The 22131-nt window shown below is 36.3% G+C and overlaps 1 protein-coding gene across 1 annotated transcript; it reads left to right on the top strand.

The window, feature by feature from the left end:
- On the top strand, positions 1-22131 carry LOC147065293 (tyrosyl-DNA phosphodiesterase 1-like). Its single transcript, XM_085956419.1, has 11 exons — positions 1-131; positions 386-497; positions 4342-4527; positions 5765-5867; positions 7425-7547; positions 7645-7740; positions 10915-11085; positions 11426-11594; positions 12166-12356; positions 18375-18585; positions 21042-22131. Exons 2-11 carry the CDS (start codon positions 473-475, stop codon positions 21228-21230), a joined length of 1464 nt encoding a protein of 487 aa, XP_085812545.1. The 5' UTR covers positions 1-131; positions 386-472; the 3' UTR covers positions 21231-22131.

Below are 22131 nucleotides of genomic sequence, written 5' to 3'. Positions count from 1 at the left end.
CAACACTGTTATCAATACCGTCATAATAAAATAATATTATTATTGTTTGTTATCATTATTGTCAATTTTCATTCTAAGGATTATTCATCTTATACCTATCTAACATTATTATTCTACCAAGCCAAAAGTTGGTAAGTCACGAAATCATGTTATGGAGTAATTGCAATTTGAAGTTTGACATTCCCTCCAAAATCAAGCATAATGCTACTTTCGTTGTGCTTTATGTGCGTGTTCTTATCAGATGACCATAATTTTTTTTTCTAGCATACATGTTCATATATAGACCCATAATCCGGTATTAACTTTAAATACCTCAATAATTATCGACTTACCAACTTTTGGCAGTAACCCCCCCCCACTTATTGAGAATTTAATTTCGTTTCAGTATCAAGATTTTGGATTGATGCTTATGTGCATATTGTAAACTGTACTCATCACAGCTATACTCCACTTTTAATTAAGTAAATCATCAATGGAAACCAAAACTGACCCTGCAGGTAGGAATATGAACTGCGACTATTATAACATTTGGTCATGCAAAATATTATTGGGTTATTTACATTTCATGACTAGTAATTCGTTCATTTGAGTCAAACAAGTACAAAATTCTTCCTCTTTCAGTCTTTTCCCATCAATGGCCTTCTCCCAGTCCAGTCTTATGTCCAAATACCCCCCCCCCCCCCCATAGAACACACAAAAATCTCGGCCCTTATTCTCCAGAGGCCAACCTGACACTGATCACGGCAGCAATCAGCAAAGGAAGGCAGACGGTGCTAAGAATCCCCGGAAAGATGGTAACGGCTGCCTACCGATGACCATTGTCACCTATAACACGAGAACACTATCTTCTAGAGCTCGAAGAAGAACTTGAAAAAATCCATTGGGATGTTGTCTCAGCTCAGTTCGGGCTCAGCGAGATAAGACGACAAGGAGACGATATCGTCAATCTCCACAGCGGACATGTACTCTGTTATAATGGGACTAAGACCGGATGCACAAGCGGTGTCGGATTTTTAATCCATAGACTCTGGAAAGATCGCATAGTTGAATTTGATTTCTCCTCAGATAGAGTAGCAAGTTTTCAGCTCAGCAAAAGAGACCAGATTCTGGTTTTGCAATTTTATGCACCCACTCAAAACTCACCTGATGAAGAAGTGGAGGAGCTATATGAAAAAATCAGTACGTTGAAAAATAAACGGAAATGTCACTTCACTATAGTTATGGGGGACTTTAATGCACGAATCAAATCCCAACACCAGGATGATGTAGCGGTCGGACACTTCGGACATGGCACCAGGGATGGTCGAGGAGACATGTTGGTGGAGTTTGCGGAAAACCACAATCTCTACATCATGAACTCATTCTTCAAAAAGAAGCCTTCCCAAAAATGGACATGGCGAAGCCCAGCAAAATGAACCAGCGAAATCGACTACATCCTCACCGACAAGAAGGATATTTTTCTAGACTGCACAGTCATTAACAGATTTAATACTGGCAGCGACCACCGAATGATAAGGTGTAAAGTACGATTTAACATCAAACGGGGAGATCCAAACTGATGCAGAAGCCCAGAGTCCGTAAAGGCTAGAGAAACAGAGTCGAATTCCAAAAAGAGCTGGAGAACAGGCTAGCGGCCTTCCAGGCTTAAAATGACCACATCTCCCTTCAAAACACCGAGGCCATAACAAAAATCATTGTAGAATCTTCGGAAGAGACAGTTGCTGCTGTGGTTGAACGAGTAAGCAAACTCTCAAAGGAAACCTTGGATCTTATGAAGCTGCGTAGGAGCAGGAAAAGTGAGCAATAAGTTGTAAATGATCTCGAGTACTCCACGCTGTGCAAAACTCTACGTAAAAACACACGAGAAAATCTTCGTAAGTTCAATATGAACCTTGTAGAATCAATTGTTGCATCAGGAAGGAGAGAACAGAATTACACAAGAACAAGCAGCATCTATCAATAGGGAGACGGCAGATCACGACACTAAAAGCGCAAGATGGAAGTATTGTGCGTAACTGGGATCATCTACTGGACACTGTTGTAGAGTTTTACTCCTAAACTATTCACCGCTACTCTTGAAGACTTATTCAGGAAACTTGATTGGGAGGAAAAGGGTGTTCCAATTAATGGGGAGCACCTCAGTCACCTGCGCTTTGCATATGATATTGTTATATTCTCACAAGACCCGAAGGACCTCCAAGGTAGAATGCAAGAACTCTCGGATGTCAGTCAAACGGTCAGCCTAAAGATAAAGGTCTCAAAGACAAAAGTGATGAGGAACTGCTTTTCGGACCCAGCGATTATCTGTATTAATGGCACCCAACTCGAGCAAGACAGCAGCTACGTCTATCTCGGACAGCAGGTGCCCATAGACGGAAGCATGCACGATGAAATTGCTCGCAGCACAATGTTGGGATGGAGTGCTTACGGGCATTAAAATAGTATCTTCAAGAATGACCTACCATTATGTCTTAAGCGTAGGGTGTTCAACCAATGTGTGCTGCGAGACGTGGACCCTCAACACGAGAGATGTCCAAAGGCTAAGAGTCGCACAGCGAGGCATGGAGAGGTGTATGTTGGGCATCACGCGAAAGGACCGTAAGAGAATCGAATGGGTTAGGAAGCAGACAGGAGTAGGAGTAATAGACATTGCCAAACAGCTGAAATGGAGATGGGCGGGGCACATTGCTCGTCGAAAGGACGATCGCTGGACAAATCATCCAATGGTACCCAAGGGACACAAAACGGCCATAGGGTCGCTCTAATAGCCGATAGATTGAAAAAACTAATAAAGTTCGGTGGAAATACGTGGCAGCGAACGACACAGGACCGAGAGAATTAGAAGAAACTTCGGGAGGCCTTCATCCAGCAGTGGATTGACCTCGGCTGATGATGATTAATAAAATACAATTGACCATGTTAAGCATGACAGATTTTCAAGCAAAAATGGGATAATATTCTAGCCTTTTTCTAGCTAAAACACTAGATTTAACGCCACATGCCAGATGCGTATTTTGCAAGCTAGATGCCTATTCAAAATTGCTAGATCTGGCAAGAAAAACGCAAAGTTGGCAACGCTGTTCATGTCTGTTCAATTTGCTTCTATCTTCAGATGGTTCATGCAGAATGCTGGTTGAATGGATGTCGACGTTGATCAGCCATAATCTCATGGCACATGCACTTACAGACCTACTTACAAACTTATCTGTAGAATGGCCTAAAATGGAACTACTAACTACCATAGGACGCCATTTTGAAAATATCATTCGAATGTCAGATTTTGTCCAGTTACGAGTCTTGATTGGCTAGTTTTCGACAGTGGCTCCCCCATCCCATACTTCAGATAAGTTTGTAGGTCTGTACATGATGATGTATGCTGACTTGTGGGTAGCCTATGACTTGCGTGTTTCCATATTATGAAACACATGTTTCAAGCATAAATTACGGGGAAAAAAATGTTAAACCATGTAACTGTACTATCTAAGGTACTAACATGAAATGTGACTGCAGAAACTACCTGCAAATACTGGGAAAACATGAATTCCGGCCATGTACAATTGGGGTTCCACTGTAATTGAATCTCTGAATACTAGGATGTGATATTCAGTGTATTGTGAATATTTTGGGTTCCTATGATTTCTCTGAGCTTTACCAATTAAATATATATATATATATATATATATATATATATATAGGTATATATATAATCTTCTGTTCCCTTTGATAATCTTTATTATGTCTGCATAACAATGCTGAAAAATGAGTACAAGATGATATGAGAAAAATGATGATATAGGTACCTACCTAGCAAATCTTTAACATTGTTTTAAAAAATCAATTGAATTTTTGTTGGCCTCTAGCAAAACTGACTGTGTTTCTGACAAGCAATTTAGTCTGCTCAAGGGTCTCGAGTTTGAATTGCGGGTCTGGCAAAATCACATGTTGTTTTTTCAATGTGTTTAGAGCATGGTCCTAATATGTTGTCGCAAGTGGTTGACATCCATTTCCCGTAAAATAAAAAAACTGTTATGAAACCTCTTCGTGAGGTGGGCGAGGTGGCCAAGATCCACATTGGATTGTAGAGCTGATTAAAAAAGAAAATGCTTAGATCCCGTGTTCAAATCCCTGCTGAGGAAATTTCAGTTGGTGTTTATTTTACAATTAAAATTCAAAGTAATAACAAGGAGTTGGAAAGAAACTTTGTCTCCACTTTGTGGTGGCCATAATTTGCCATTTAGAGTAGATACGGTCAAAAAATTTATTATATGGCACATGAATTCAGTGTCAAATTTTACAAATACGTAATCATTGAAATTTACTAAATTTGCATTTGCATTTTAGTTGAAGATGATAAAAAAAAACCCAGAAAAGATGCTACAAGGACAATAGAAGACTTAATAAAGGTGGTTCCTCCCAAAGGTCAAATGGAGGAAAAACACAAAAATGCCCACCCTTATTATATCTTCTTTAATGTTATACCAAAAGAACCGGAAACACACTCTCACCCCCTTTCGGTAACATATCCAGGTTAGTACTTAGTACTTATATATTATTCAATGCTATTCAGCCAAATATGTTGAAGGAACCCTTCCTTAACCCTTCTTCTGCAAGATTGCTGAAGTTAGTTCCAGTTTGTCATAGGTGCCATTTTTCTATACGACAAACAATGAGTTTCTTCTTCTCTTTTCAGAGTTTGTGCGAAAATTAGTAGACCATGATATGTTTATGCTACATCCCTATAGAAAAAGGTTATCTTCGACATCCCTGGATTACAAAATTGATATTTTTTGAATTCTGGGACGTAGTGTACGGGTCATGTCGTTGCCAATGAATTGATGAATGAATTGTACCGAGATTAAAATTTTCTCACTGGCAAAAAAGATGTGCCCTTATGTGTACATACATTATTTGATTTTAAAGATTTGATTCTATCTGTCAATAAAGGATTAGAAGGTCTTAAGCGTCAAAAACACTATTTTGTGAGACATCAACAGCAATAGTGAAATGCATAGTCTTAAAAGAAAATATCTCTGAAATTATCAAATAGTTTTTGAATGTGTCAAATTCAAATTGTAAACATTTCAGTGGGTCTATTCTATAAATACTGATATTCTATAGTGATAAATATTATCAAACTTAGAGTAGGTTCGTATCAAAATTACACAATTACAATAAGTTAGTTGTAATTGTTGCAATAAGTGCTATATTTTAACAGCACCTCTCTGGGCTGTGATAAAATTTAGAGCGAGATACACAGTTTTGACTGTTTAGACGGCTAACTTATTGTAACAATTATAATAACTCAATACAAATATGTAATAAATACTATCACTTTCGCGGTCGATAGTCGCCTTGTGTATAGAATAGACCTGCAGGAAAGCATAAGTTTAATAGAAGTGGCACTTACATAAGAAATTAGTGTGTTATCCAAGAGATTTTAGAGTAATTATTATAGGACTATTAATTATACTACCTTTTATTGTTATTTTACATATGACTTTTATCTTCATAATAAAATTATTGTAATTTTAATATTGTTATTTTAAAATAAGGTTGCATCTTATAATCGGATGTGTCTTATAATCTAATCGGATGCGTCTTATAATACAATATAAATTGTTCTTCTATGGCACTTGTACTGCCTGGGTAAACCTTGGCTGTCTTCAACAGACTATTCTGTTTTGTTTGTATCATTGCAATCATACTTACACCAATGCAAATACACTGCGTAGTTCAATTAATGATTTAAATATATTCTTTACAGAGCTATTGGATCACAGCCTGGGCAATTTGAGCCACTCGTTGCAACTGACTTACATGGTTGACATTGAATGGCTCATAGCGCAATATTCCTTCGCTGGTTATGAGTGAGTTTCTATTTTTTTGATGACGATGGATTTCATTTTATTATTGACGCAGTGAAATTAGAAATCAAGTTAACTATAGAAGTCAATATACTCTTTAAAGATTAGATTTTGATTGGTATATGTTGTTTGGCGAAGGTAATTTTTAAAATTTTGTGTCAATGCAGACTAAATTAAATCATAATTTTTCTTTTTGTACGTAAACCTACAGTCAAAAGACTACTTTGGCTATTTTTTCTTTCTGATTTAGGTTTATGGCTACCGTGCCAACAAGAATCCCTTATATCCCCTAGAGCAGGGGTGGCGAACCTATGGCACGCGTTGGAAGAGAAAAAAACACCTATATTAATAATTAATGACAGATCGCATTGTATAAAAAATAGTAGGCAAATACTCTTCAAGAAGAAACATTACGTTTAATGTAAATATATAATTGCATAGGTCGGTCCTTAGACTTCGTCCTTCTACCGTCACATATTATAATATTATCACATTAACTTCATCAGGCGGCAGAGGATGCCGCGCCGCGTACCTCTAATTTTGATAGATTGACAAAGCTTGAGACCACTGTAGCGAGGGAATGCCTCATCTGATCGGAGCAATTCTCGTGTCAATTTGTGCAATAAGAACCAAATTTGTAATTAATACATTAACAAACAATTTCATTTCTACCCATAAAAAATTACTGCAGCAAATAAGAAACAGAAACTTGGTGAAGCTAGTAGTAGTAATTCTGGCAGACAGTTTCAAAATTGGTAGACCGAAATGTATGGCGTATTGAAAAAAGTGATAAAGTGATACGTGTGCTATGTTTTGTGAGTGATATCTAGAAGATCATTTAAATAGGATTTTTAAAAACTATTTTTTTCTCATGAAAAACTGCTCGGCACGTCAGACATTTGAAAAATAATATTAGGGAAATTTTGGCACGCGTACATAAAAAGGTTCGCCAACCCTGTCCTAGAGAATGCTGGCAAGCAACTGGGATTTTTTTTCCTTATTCGAAATTAATTTCATTTATTAACATTAGTGAACATTGTAAAATACAAGTTGAAGTCGTTCACAACATTACATGAATTTTTAAGATAGTTATCAGAGACACACACATCAACACTATCAATGAGTTCTCATTTACACCATGTATACATAAACTTACACATATCGTCATTGAGGTGTTAAAACGTGTAAAGTGACAAAATTTCAATTTTACAGGAAAGACAGGGTAGTCCCTGAATAACTTGATTTATCTAAATTATAGGTAATAGATAATTCATCATCATCGAGTATTTGTATTTTCTAATAATTCCCTCATGATGACAACGTACTTTGGATGAAAATGAGACATGCTAAATTGAAGGTTTCTATGATTAATTATATATAAAATTTTTGGTACATAACTATATAGAACATTGTGGGTTTTACTAAACTATACGATCAGAAGGGGTGAACCGAATGGGCAATATTGTCACATTGGAGGTTTTAACAGCTCAACGGCTGACGATATGACACATTATAGTCTGAAAATGATATGGATGATTATCAATTTTGTAATTTTTATAGGGACAAACCGTTAACAATTCTTTATGGAGACAAGCCAGCAAATATTGAGTCAATAAATGAAACAAAACCAAATATCCACGCCTATTACGTTGACACGGGCTTAGGCTTTGGTTTCCAACATACGTAAGTATATTTCATGCACCTTTTGATTAAATCCCCACTTAGTTGATGATATTACAGATTGATTATTAAGTCCTTTTATTTCGAATTTATGTTTTAGGAAAATGTCCATCTTGTGTTATGATGACAAATCGATAAGGATAATAATATCTACAGCTAACCTCCACATTAGCGATTGGAGCAATCTCACACAAGGGTAATAACAGGAATATATTTTGTTTCTTACATTCATCTATCTGCCTACCATATCCCTTTACTGCATGATTTTTTTTTTTTGAAAAAAAATATTTTTTCTTGGTGTCAAAATTCCTTGTGAATGAAGGAAAAATAATAAAAAAAATATTTTTCGAAAATTTCATTAAATTTTGTATGTTACTGCGTGGTGTCACTGATTTACGACATTTGGAAATCTTACATTTTAGTATGACAAAATACAAAACCAAATGAAAACAATTATAAAAAACTAATGTGCACACCTTATTTGATGTGTAGATATTTTTATTCAACCAATTTCAATCTTCTGTATATTTTTATTTATTTATTTACAAATGCGGATTTTTGCGTACATACGAATTCGTCAACTGTCAAAGCAGAAATGCAGAGACTATAATGCAGAAATGCTTTATTTCTTGAAATGTCCAAACAAAATCGGTAAAGTAGGATGTTTATGGTAAAACAGTTTTCTAGGCATCGAAAAAAGATATTATTTGATAATTTACACAGATGGCATTGGCTATATCGAAATAGTTTGAAATGTCGCAAATTTGCGACACCATGCAGTAAAGGGATATACTGTGACTGTGTTTTTTTACACTGTAAAGCAGTGGTCCAAAAACTTTTTAAACAGAGGGCATTAGTCATTGATATACTACTGGATGAGGAGTTCCCATACAAGTGTCATTTTAAAAATGTACCACAAAAGATATTACGAATATCTTCTTATAATATTTCCTTGTAGGTATAATGCGTTAAGACCGTTAATATGGATTCCCGAATTTCACCCGTATTGCCCTGGCTGTAAAACTAAATTTGCCTTCTTGGAATAGTGACCCTAATGGTATCTGCAACCCAAAGCTTGCAAGAGCAAGTCGTCATGCGCTGACTATTAGTTAGAGTAAGATGCAAGCTAGATCGGGCTTACTCATATTTTTTGAACACTGGCCGAGTCGCTGAAAATCGGGCGTCATTTTAAGAAGCATATGATTCATCCAGTAGTATATCAATGGCATTAGTATAATGAAAGTGCTACATAGGCTGGATCATAGGAAAAATAGCGAAAGCAGTCAATATATACCAGTGGCGAAGGGTAACTTTTGGAAAGAGGTAAGCTGTGGAGATCAGAGAAAAAGAGCACACTTGTCAGGTAACTTACGGGAAATAATTATTAAAGAATTAATAATTAAAGAAGATAATACTTACGATATTACTACTGATGAATAGGTGCACACTAATGACAACGACACACTTGTCATAGGTTTCACCGCTGAATTTGTCAAATTATTCAAATCACTTATGGCAGTAGAATTCCACGCATACTTTTCTTTACCAAACAATACGCATCGCCAACAAAAAAGTTTGTTTAATGTATAACTGCCAGTTAAAAACAAATATTTATCATATAAATTGTTGTGAAAATGTCTAATATAAGTTTTTTTGCTGTATTCAAATCTAAATGAACCCTTGGAAGGTCAAGCTTTGATAATTTTTAATTTTTGAAGAAACGTCAATCTCGGGAATGATTTTTTTAAAATGCAATCGTTTGCACATTTTCTATCGGGACACTATACAATTTAATAAATACTTATATATTTAAAGCACTGGCGAATGATTTCGGTACAATATGAGATAATTTATCCACATTCAAAACACAGTACATAACACACTGAATTTTGTATTATAAAATAAACCTTTATCACCGCTTTGAAATGTCAATTGACATGAACTGTGAATAGCATGTTATGTTTGTCTATGACTGAAGTAACCTAAATAATAATCGCGAATCATTACAATATTTATTTTTAATAACAATTTATAAATTATATGTGATCGAACACAATAGTTATTATTTTTTTTAATCATCCTTATTATTTATTATTTGCTTTTAAAGATACGCATAGACAATAAACAAATCAACATAGAGCATAAGCTTGTCTGTTTACGCTTCTGAGTCGGGAACAAAAACGCAGACATGCATGAAGTTGGCAACTGAAATGCGGTAGAAAATTCGGCTTGGATTATCGTTGAAATAAATCTAAAAATAGCACTCACGTTGTGATGTTCCGTCATTTATTTTTGATTCGAAACTTGACTAAATTAAGCGCACTACTTATAAATAACGACGATAGATGACAATCAATATTTTTATTATAACCTACAATATAGATATTTATTTATTTAAATTAAATACTTGAAAATATAAGGTAAGCTTTAAATAATCGCTTAGTATGGAGCCTTCGCCACTGATATATACAGTACACTCTCAGTAATCCGCCGCTCGATTATCCGACAATTACTATAATCTGCCGTTATTTTTACTAGTTGAAAGCACAAAATCAAGCCCTATAATTAGCCGGTATTCGATTGTCAAATTAAGTAGTCCGCCGCGTAGAAGTTTATTTTGGAAACTTCTCCTTCGTAAAACGTACGTTCATCGCAAAGAAATTAATGTACCAGGTAGGAAAGTGCCCAAGGACCGCATCACAATTATGCCGTGCTCCAATGCAACCGGAACACACAAACTGAAGCTTTTGGTCATGGGGAAAGCCAGGAATCCTTAGCCATTCAAGAATATCTGCCTCACTGAACAACTAACTGGTTGTGTGAAGTGATTTACTGTTTAATATTTAGTTAATAAACTTAGTTTATAAATAAAACCGGCTTTAATGTCGTGGGTCCCAGGTTCGAATCGTGGGTCTGGCAAATACACATAATGTTTTTCAATTTGTATTTGAGTCGGAGTATGCAGCTTATAGGTTGAGAAAGTGGCTAACATCCATTTCTCGTAAAAAATAAAAATCTGTTAATACAAACCTCCAGTCTGTTGAGGCCTATAATATGATCTAATGATGGTCAAAAAAAATAAAAAAACAGTAGAACAATTTTACCTTGAACTTATGCAGATACGATTTCTTATAGTGCTCCCGAATTACACAGGGGAATTTAATTATTGTTACCGATACTATTTTCAACTGCTTTTAGATGAAACCTATTGCATCATTTTCTCTCACTCGGCATTGCTCCTATGTCATGGTTTCTGTCAAAACTATTGAACTTCACGCTTATGCGTAGTGTTTATAACCGTTTAAATCAAAAGAATAGTGTGTGTTTTAAATGACTGATAAATATAGACTGCTTGCATTATTTTTTTAAGGTTATGGATGAGTCCAAGATGTCCGCAGCTTGCAGACCCTTCAGGTGTTACAAAAGGCGAGTCACCGACTGGATTTAAACGCTCACTGCTACAATACCTCAAAGTCTACTCCATGCCATGTCTTTCTCAATACATTGAGATTGTCAAGCTTTCTGACCTTAGTAAAATCAAGTAAGTTGTCAAGCCATCTCTAATCCATAAAATAACTTTACTTTCAGGTGGCGAAGGGTGGAGGTAGGCTGGAGAGAGAATAGAGCACATTAAACTTATAGTCAGCCATACTTATTTGTTTTCATTGATTGATTTTAAAAACTAACCAGCACCATCTGCAAATTGTATTATTAGTTCAATGAAAACAAATAAGTAAGACTGACAAAGTGTAGTATGCACTATTTACGTTGAATCTCCACAGCCTACCCTTCGCCACTGTTATTTTCTAGATTATCCAGATAATCGTATAGTAATATAATTTGTAATCTTCAATACTATATTAATATGACTGTTTTTGCAGTGTGTTTCTCGTGGCATCCGTGCCGGGTGGTCATTATGGTGCGGATTGGGGACTAAGTCGTATCGGATGGCTGACGAGGAAGCACTGCGAAATACCGGCAACCGAGAATGACAAATGGGATTTTGTATTTCAGGCATCAAGCGTTGGAAGCTATGGCGAGAAACCTGAAGTAAGCTATCATAACCGAAAGTTGTGAATTTAGTAAACCAAGGGTTTTAGTGGAAGATAGCACTCAATATCTTTCATCGATAATTTTCTGTACATTATAATTTTGACCTTGGCTGGCTCCTATATTTCTCTCCACACCTGTCTGTCCCATGCTGTGGATTTTCAGTTTTTCAAGACCTAGTATGATAGCATCTATCTCAGTCGAGTCAACTCAACTTTGGTTTTCAAAATTTTCTCATTCCATACTCTAGAAATCATTCCAGATAGCAGGAGAAGTAGTTAAAAAAAATGTAGAGCCTGGAGAAGTCTGGAGCCATGAATGGCAGGCATCTGGATTAAGAAACTCCCATCTAGACCCAATGGTAGAGCTCCTAGGAGCCAAATACATTACTAAACCGCATACGTTGTGGACTTACTTGATGTGCGTATAACATGCATAAGCTCTCCTTTATGTGAGTGTGGAGAAATCCAAACTGTTGAGTATATTGTTGAAACTTGCCTGTATGCCTTCCTTGGGGTGGGGGACTTGGGGGAATCAACTTATTAATGTGATTGACATTGTTACTTTTCAGTATTGGCTTACCGGTGATTTCCAAATGAATTTTTGTCTGTCTAAGACTAAATCGGACAAGCGGAGTGAATTACCTCCTCTAAGAATGATCTATCCAACTCTATTTGAAGTCTTGGAGTCCCATGCTATGAAGTGTGGGCCATATTTCAAAGAACTTCACTGTAAGCAGGCTTGGGTGACACAATTCATGCAGTATGTTTTCAATTTAAATATTAAATAAATTACATTTACAATTAGTCAACATAAAATATTTCTCTTAGTCTGTTGTCTGTGCGAGAGATGCGCCTAGACTCCTTCCTAATCACGCATTGGCCAACGTGATGGACGCATCATTGCCTTTGCGTTATATGAAAGTATGGTGAGGCAGGCTCGTAGGCAAGTTGTGGTAGATCTTCAACGTGGGTAATATTGAAGCTCAGTTCGCATTGGCAAGTTAATGTGAAATGTTCACCTAAACTACATGATATTTATTAAAAATGGTTGTGTGTATTGCGCTAAATTGTAAAAACGATAGCAACGAAAAGAACAAACGCTTAGGAGCCGTGACGTATCACAAGTGAGTATGTTTAATTAAATTTATACATTTTAAAATAATAATTTTAAATAATTTCGGATGTATAACATGTGCTTAAATTTGTTCTGTATTTACTCTTCTGTGAGTACCCATATTCGTTTGGCTCGGGGCCATTGAAGTGAACACATTGATTATTAATATTATAATTATTGAATATAAGAAACACATTTTGATTGTATAGTATATTTGAGCATATTGTTATATCATGTATGCGTTGATACTTTAATATTATTCACAGTTAATTTTTTGTGGAATCCCAGTACACAATATTTTTATAAGTTTGTTAATAACATGATATATAAATTTATTTTGTTTACCATATTAATTAACTACATATAAGGCTTGTTTGTGTTCAGATATTTATAATCCATATATAGATATACATACTAAACTACTTATATTATGTTTGCCTTGGGTTTCCCCGTGACTTGGAACGTCGGCTAGTTTGGTCAAAAATAATACGTGGCATAGATTGGGTGTCAAAGGACCATCACTTCATTTGTTTGGCACATTTTGACATTTTGTATTTCATTACTTACTTGACATTGCTTTAAAATTCTACGTTCTTTTATGTTTGGGTATTTACCATATACCTACTCGATTAATTGAATGCCATAGATAAAATATTTTATTTGATTATCATTACTTTGTATCTAATTTTATTATATATATATTTTTTAATTCATTAAGTCCTGTCTATCCAAACTATAAAATATCTAAAATGATAATATTTATGGTTTAATGGCATAATTTGAGATATTTTATAGGTAATTGAATATTTTTTGCCCATTGTCTACTATGGCTTGGATTAGGCACCGATTAGTTGAATTTCAAAAACTAATGCCAGCGCTCCATTGGCAAGCCAAAAGTCCGAGGACAATAAATCGTCCGATTTGTCTATGCTCTGCTACTGATCAACGAACAAATAAAAAAGTCGAGCTGTCAAAAGTCAAAAGTTGCGATTATCGTAATGTCTTCCGATAATCCTATAATTTTGTGTTATTTGTATGTAGACTTGTATAAAATAATATAACAGTGAAAACAACACAAGTTTTACGTTTTATTTTATGAATTCCGTAAATTCAAATCAAAAAATAATTGATAAATCTCTCATTTTCTAACGTGTAAATTAACAAATTAATCAATAAAAATGTTTAAAACAATTACAGATTTTTTTTCGGTCCGAATGTTCGCGTATTAATGTGAAATCGGATTTCCATAGTGATCGACGGATGAAGTCTGGCAACTCGGAGAGTAAAATATCAAACATGTTTGAAAGTCCGCAGACCTGGGGTGCTCCACGCGAAAAAAAAGTCCGAAGACTGTAAATCGTCTGACTTGCATGCCAATGGAGCGCCGGCATAACAGGCACTATCTACACATTGTAGTTATAGTTCAATGAAAACAAATACGTTTGACTGACAAAGATTAGTATGCACTATTAACTAGTCTGACATATATTTTCTACATAAATTTTATGTCCTATCTTAACAGCCTACCCCCATCCTTTGCTACTGCTGTGAAGTCCTATATCCTCATAAGTAGTAGTTTCTGGTGGGGCACCATTGAGAAGACTGTGTAGTCACATCTCTAGATCGATTATTCTTTCCACCGCAGGCAGCTCCAAAATCTCATTGAATGACCTAAAAAAGCTTTTATTAGAACAGGGGGGGGGCATGGCATACAGTGATCTGTTGACCAATCATATTACCGCCAATACGATGCGCCAATAACATAAAATGTTAACAGTTATAATAGTGTAACCCAGCTCCTTCCCGTACATATCTATACCCTACCCGATTCTGTCTTTTCATACTGCATACAGTGCTTAGATGTGTTGGCCAGATTATATACCTACCTGCATTGTACTAAAAATTAATAAGACTTTTAATTATATAGTAAGATTACCTAAAACTATTCATCTGTCCAAAATCTTATATTTCATTTTCATATTTTTATGCTCTGTCTAAATATAGAAGTTTTCTGTATCATTTTATGCAGACAAGGCAATTTAAACAAATCTATGGGGATGTGAATAAGGACGAGGGTAGGTAAGGTTGTAATGATAAACCTCAGATAGGATGCGTGTGTTCACGAGCAATACCCAGCTTATTCTCCCACATAAAAAACACAAATATTATTACATAATAACCTTACTATGAAATACTACAACGACTCTAATTTCTTAGATAAAAAATACTACTGCAAAATAGTAAGAAAATAATATATTTTAATAATTTAAATTCAAATTCAAATTCCATCAAGTACCTTCGGTCGATGGTATTATAAGAAGATATATGATGATGCGAATTTATTTGAATGTTATGTAACAGAGTGATGTCAATGTGCTTCTATTGAAATTCTTAACAAGAGTGATTTGAGAGTATTAATGCATTATTTAATGACTGAAAATTTGCTGCGTATGTACATTTTGCCATGACAATGAAATGCATGTTCAATTTCAATTTTTCAATTTCAATTTAAATTTATTTATTTTTACATATTGTGGACATTACAAATTATAAGTTTAAGACGTTCACAACATGACATAAAAAAGAGATAGATAATATGTTATTAAACAGTAGAAATATGTACATACAAAAATATTAATTATATAGGTACATGGAAATACACCGGATGAGTTAAGCAGACCCTATTTTAAAAATTTATAAAATAACGTCCACCTATACTCATCCTCACGTAGGTGGAATATATCAACACCCGAAGCAATTTCGTTGAACATAGTTATCGCCCTCCCAATTGGCATTACCAGTGGCAGGTTGGTTCTGCACCTTGGGAGAATAAACAACTGATGTTCTCTATTTCTAAGATAGTTATCAGGGACACACAGGTCAACACTGCCCAGAATGGCAGAGTTCTCATTTATACCTCGTATAAGTCGAAAAAAATACATAGCTAAATAAAGATTTCTTCTAAATTGCAAACTGCAGTATGTAAGCATGCCTAAGAGAAAGTCAGTTGGATAAAGCCACGGATAGTATCCGTACAACCTCAAATAAAGGAGTCTCAAGAATTTCTTCTGAACCCTCTCCACCATAAGGCCATACTTCAACTGATGCGGTGCCCAAACAATAGACCCACTCTCAAGTCTGCTTCGAACTAAAGAATTAAATAAAAGTTTTAATACCGTAACATCCGAAAAGACCCGGGAAGTACGCATGACGAAGCCCAACATTTTAAGCGCCTTGTTACAAATGGTAACTATATGGCTAATAAATGTCAGTTTACTCTCAAACGTAATGCCAAGATCCCTTACAGATGATATTCGTGACAGAACTCTGCCATGCATCGAGTATTGGAAAAACAACACTTTTGAGGCTCTGGTAAACGACAAAAGATTGCATTTATCAATATTGAATTCTAGTTTGTTACGCCTGCCCCAATCTAATATATTATCTATATCAAGTTGGAGCTGACGACAATCGTCCAAGGTGACAACTTCCAAAAAGAGTTTCAAGTCATCAGCGAACAACAAAAACATAGCATTTTTTATTACCAATGCTATGTCATTTATAAAAATCGTGAACAGCAACGGCCCTAAGTTTGAGCCCTGAGGGACACCAGAAAATGTGTTAAAGGTCTGTGACTGATAAAGGCCGTACGATACGTATTGTTGACGGTTCCTAAAATAACTCCCGAATAGCTTCAAAAATCGATCAGACAATCCAATAAGTTGGAGTTTTTCCATCAGGACATCATGATCGACTTTGTCAAATGCTTTCGAGAAGTCATTGTAAGAACAGTCAACCTGGTGACCTCTATCCAGGGCCGATGACACATAATTGGTAAATACCATCAGGTTAGTTTCCGTTGATCGGCCTGCTCTAAATCCATGCTGTTCATTTATTATAAATGACTCAATTTTTGGAGAAATCATGTTGTGCATGATCATCTCAAGAACTTTTGCTGGTGCAGAGAGAACAGCTACCGGCCTGTAATTTTCCACTGATGACTCTGTACCACTCTTATGGATTGGAGTAACCTTCGACATCTTCCACGTTTCCGGAAAGATACCTGTCTCCATTGTAAGATTATAAATATATGCAAGTGGGCCTTTGACAAAATCAACACACCCCTTTAAAAAAAATGTAGGGACGTTATCAGGTCCCAAAGAATGAGTATTTTTTAGTTTTTTAATAAATTTTAACACATCACTCTCATCAACTGGAAAAATATCAATGGACTGGGCACCGCATGATGGCTGTCTTGACGCAGAGGCAACATCCAAATAAGGAATACTACTTGCGTAGACAGACCTGAAGTGACCAGCAAATGCTTCTGCCACTCCATGTCCGGTCACCTTTTCGCCTTTCCAACTCATCGAATCGGCATACCCGCCATCCCTTCTTAATGATTTAATATAATCCCAAAACGATTTGGGATTTTCACGAATGCAATCTTCTACCGATTCCATATATGTTCGATAGGCCACTCGAACAGCTTGCCTCACTCTCAAGCGATAAAGGCTAAACATTTCATAGTCGCGTTGACCATGCTCAGCCTTCCAAGCTTTGTGATAGCAATGCTTGATCTGAATGTCCCCAATAATCTCTCGAGAAAACCACCTCGGGTATCGCCTTCCACCACGACATGGCGACTTCCTTGAAAAACATTCATCAAACACATTATATACAGTATTATAAAAGAATTGTACCGCCTCATTTACATCACAAATCCCGAGCAACTCACTCCAATCTACTTCACTCATTAATGAGTAAAGTAGCTCGAAGTTTCCACCTTCAAACTTCCATCCCCTGCACCGATCGATTTCATGTGAGGGTATGTCAGTTCGCAGCGGGCGAATCGACCGAAACCTGAGCACAAAAACCAAAGTAGGATGATAGTCATCCTCCCGTACAAGAGGGGACATGCATCGGGAAACTGACAAATTGATGTTGCTGAATACCCTATCCAGAAGCCCATTACTAGAGTTAGAAATATCATTGTACTGAGAAAATCCAAAAACAGCGCACATAAATTCCAGGTCACTATTGACCCTTTCACCGTTGCGCGCTGAAGTTAAATTAAAGTCTCCCAACACAATAATACTTCTGTCTCCAATCAAGTTGACACTAGATAGCATATTCTCAACAAAACATTTATACACCTCCACGTCACTGGCTGGAGGAAAATATACAACACAAACGTAAATAGTGACTCCATCACAGGTTAGTTTCACCCAAAGGTCCTCATTTGGAGTCTCTAAAGCATGGACACGTTCGGCCTTCAACCCCTCCATGCTTCTAACCCCCAAAAGACAGCCTCCACCCTGCCTGTGGCCTGCGCCGGAATCTCGATTCTTAGTTGCTTGGTCAGTTGCATGTACATGAGTATTGATATGTTTTGTTTCGTAATTGATTAATTGAATTATCATTGTGACTAAATAATTAAGTAGGTTATGCTAAGTCATGGTGCTAAGATGTCTAATTCCGACAAATCCATAGATGACTTTATCTGATGACCATGGTGTCGCAAGTCTGCTGTCAAGTGAAGAGTCTAATACTTATTATATAGATTCCCATTCGGAAACGGTAATCGACTCGGTAAAAACTACGTTGTCAGTTGAGACCACTGGTATATAACAGAAGGAATTTTATACATTTGATTTATTGCAGTTCATGGCGAGCCGAACATTCAAAGCGCAGCCGATCCATACCGCACATGAAAAGCTACCTTCGACTATCACCCGACTCCAAGAAGGCAGCTTTTTTCCTCCTCACTTCATCCAATATGTCAAAATCTGCCTGGGGAAAATACAATGCAAGGAATAAGATGCTTTACATGTATTCTTATGAGGCTGGAGTATTATTCTTACCTAAATTTGTTGTAAGTATAAAGCTGCTTTATGGCTTCCGGATCTTTTCTATGCATCGCACCCCTAAGAAATGTTTGATTAATGATCGCATCCTCTACAAAAGTAATATTGGAATTTGAAGATAAATAAGTCAATTGTTACTTTTTTCTTGAACTAATTGGAACCAACAAAAAAAGTCACGAGTCAGTGCAGTAAGTGAAAATATAAAGTTACCTTACGCAAGATTTTAGAATGTAGCATTTGTTATTGAACATGCATAATTCAGAATACTGGTACTAAACTGGACTCGAACCTATATCCATCGGATTCCAGCCAATGTGTTTTACCAATTAAGCCATCTCCAATCACGCCGTAATCAACCAATAAATAGTTACATATAGACATAGGCTTCCGAAATGTTATTGAATTTACAGAGATTTTAATATTAAACATAATATTAAAACATACGGTATAATAATGCTACTTACATTAAACCTACTTCCAAAAGGGAGGTTCAGAGTATGGCAAAATATTTCTCATAGCCCTCAAACAAAAAATGGTGTAGTCTACATTCTAATTTATATTATTTCCCACACGAGTGAATATAAAGATAGTGTCATAAATCCCAGTGACTATTGAAAAGGTCCAGTTTGCTGACAACCCTCTGCGATCGGGTGACCTCCTATTGATATTCGAACCTTGCTAAAAAGCCGCGCGAAATATGAATTTAAAAGTTAGTACGAGGGTGGGTCAATAATTCCTTAGAAAAAAGCATTAAAACAGTTTTTTTTTTTTTTTTTTTTTTTATTTCTCAACATAATCTCCTTGGAGCTCAATACACTTGGTTAGACGTTTCTCAATTTTTTTTAAACCGTCAGAAAAATAAGTTTTCGGAAGGTCCTCAAAATAAGCATTTGTCCGATCGATGACTTCTTCATTTGAAAAAAAACGTTGTCCACTTAGCCATTTTTTTAAGTTTGGGAAAAGGAAAAAGTCACTGGGGGCTAAATCTGGCGAATACGGTGGGTGGTCGACCAATTCGAACTTCAATTCTTCAATTTTAGCCATTGATCGTAAACATGTGTGAACACGGGCATTGTCCTGATGAAAGAGGATTTTTTTCCTGTTTAAATGAGGCCGTTTTTCTTCAATTTTGTTTTTTAGCTGGTCCAATAAAGATGCATAATAATCCCCTGTTATTGTTTTTCCTTTTTCCAAATAATCAACGAAAATAATTCCACGTGCATCCCAAAATACAGTAGCCATAACCTTACCAGCTGATTTTACGGTTTTCGCCTTCTTTGGACATGGTTCGCCTTTCGCAATCCACTGCTTTGACTGTTCTTTCGTCTCGGGAGTATAGTGGTGTATCCATGTTTCATCTACAGTCACAAAGCGACGAAAAAATTCATCCGGATTGCGTTGCATGAGCGACAACAGGGCTTTAGAGGCCACCACCCTATTGCGTTTATTGTCGACTGTGAGCAAACGCGGCACCCATCTTGCAGAAATTTTTTTCATGCCCAATTTGTCATGTAAAATAGAAATGACGCTACCTTTTGAGATCCCTGTAACCTCAATTATCTCACTCAACTTTAATCTTCGGTCACTTAACACCATATCGTGGATTTTATTGATCATTTCTGGTGTAGTCACCTCTACAGGACGTCCTGAGCGTGGTTCATCCTTTGTTGATGTACGACCACGTTTAAATTCATTTAACCAGTTATAAATAGTTGCAAGTAAACAAGCAAATTTTTTTTTTTAAATGTACGAGAAACACACAACAACCCGACCAATCTGATTGAAACTTCGCAGCATACTGAATCGGTAGTGCCGCTGCATGAAAACAAACCGCTTACAGTACTAGTCGCGCCACCTGTCGGCTTTTCTAAGGACTTATTGACCCACCCTCGTAGAAATGTTTTCGTCAAATCAATCCCAACCACAATACAATCGGGTCATCCCATAAATAATGCGGTATTTTAAGGATGTTTGAAGTTATAATTTTAAGTTTATTTAATCCAGGACACATTTTCCATTATTATTTAAAATTTCTTCCCACCTAACCCATAAATTTTTAATGTGTTATACTTCTCTCGGTTATGAGCTGAAGAATAAATCAAGCTCTCTTTAGACGTCATCTTCTGTACTAAACCGATTACCAGGTTCTGTAGACCGCGGAAAAGATGGTAAACTGATGGTGCAAGTTGGCAGAATATGGTGGATGTACCATGGACCGGCTAAAGTAATCAACAGAAAAGGCATCATATTTTATCACTATAACGCCAGACCTCTTACGGTTCGAAAGAACCTCCAAAAACTGAAGCAGTTGAAATGGGAAGTCATGGCATATCGATTGTATTTTTTTTTTAATTATTTCATACATCATTAAAATACCGTATTATTTATAGGATAACCCTCTCGTCAATGTAATTGTTTGGTTGGTAACAATATATTGTATAAAATGTTTTTTTTGGATTTGCAGATATCAGATACTTTTTTCTCTGTAGAGCTTGATGACTCATGCAGATTACCAGTCCCCTATGATCTACCGCCGACTCCATATCCACCTAAAGGCATACCGTATATTTGTGATTTGCTTTTGGAATATCTTTGTGATGAAGAAGATGGGCTGACTCTTGACGAACTTAAATTAATAGTAAAATACCCTTGATTAGACGCTGCATGCCCTTGACATCGTTATTCACCATCGCCTTACCTCTCCTTTGCAATGAATCAGCCGAATTACGATTTATCAACATGACATTTCAATAGCGATGCATCCTTTATTCTTTTTCCTTGCTTTATTTAGCCGGCGAATTGCTCAATTCGACTAATAGGCAACATAAAGACCGCAATGACCGGCTTGAACATAATATAGAAAAGTAGTGCCATATCAAAATGGCAAAGTTTGCTTGGTCAATCTTTCTTTATGGTATAGAGATTTTAGCCACTATCGAAAAAGATAGACCTAAGAGTGATGCCATAGAGATGTGGTGTTGGAGACACATAGTTAAGGATGCCATGGACGGTAAAGAGGACACATATCCTCCCATGAAGGCGGGTACACCGATAAAGTATGTCTCTAAAGAGGTACTAGCGTATTTCAAGTTTGAAAAATACTGCCTTATATGCATTGTCATCATCAGCCGGGGTCAATTCACTTTTGGATAAAGGCCTCCCCTGGCTCTTTCCACTCTTCTCGGTCCTTAATTCTTCGCTGACAAGTACATCCACCGAACTTTATGAGTTTGTCTATCCAGCGGGTTTTAGGGTATCCCTGTGGTCGGTTAGTGCCCCTTCGTATGTTGACGGCATTTGTCCAATGGTTGGTAATGGGTGTCCAATGGACATACATACATAATTATGTGTTATTAATGTGTTATTATCTTGACGGCTGTAAGTCAGGTGCCTTATTAATTTTAAGAAGGTTATTTTTTATATAATACTTTTTACTTTATTTAGATTTTTTTTGAGGGCTTATTCTAATTAGGTAAAAGTGACTGACTGTTATTTGTAAAGAGTAGATACGATAAAAATGTTTAAAAGCTTAAGAGCCCACATGCTCTAAAGGC

The sequence above is a fragment of the Rhyacophila brunnea genome, unplaced genomic scaffold, assembly GCF_057557595.1.
Source record: "Rhyacophila brunnea isolate RB1 unplaced genomic scaffold, BYU_Rbru_1.0 scaffold_6, whole genome shotgun sequence".
Taxonomy (NCBI): domain Eukaryota; kingdom Metazoa; phylum Arthropoda; class Insecta; order Trichoptera; family Rhyacophilidae; genus Rhyacophila; species Rhyacophila brunnea.
The sequence above is the reverse complement of the archived record's forward strand: the minus strand, read 5'-3'. Positions and strand labels throughout refer to the sequence as shown.

Coding starts and splice junctions, on each gene's coding strand:
- LOC147065293 (XM_085956419.1), top strand. CDS start 473: ATGGAAACCAAAACTGACCCTGCAG. Junction 5,868..7,424: donor TATTCCTTCGCTGGTTATGA/GTGAGTTTCTAT, acceptor TAATTTTTATAG/GGACAAACCGTTAACAATTC. Junction 11,086..11,425: donor TCTGACCTTAGTAAAATCAA/GTAAGTTGTCAA, acceptor CTGTTTTTGCAG/TGTGTTTCTCGTGGCATCCG.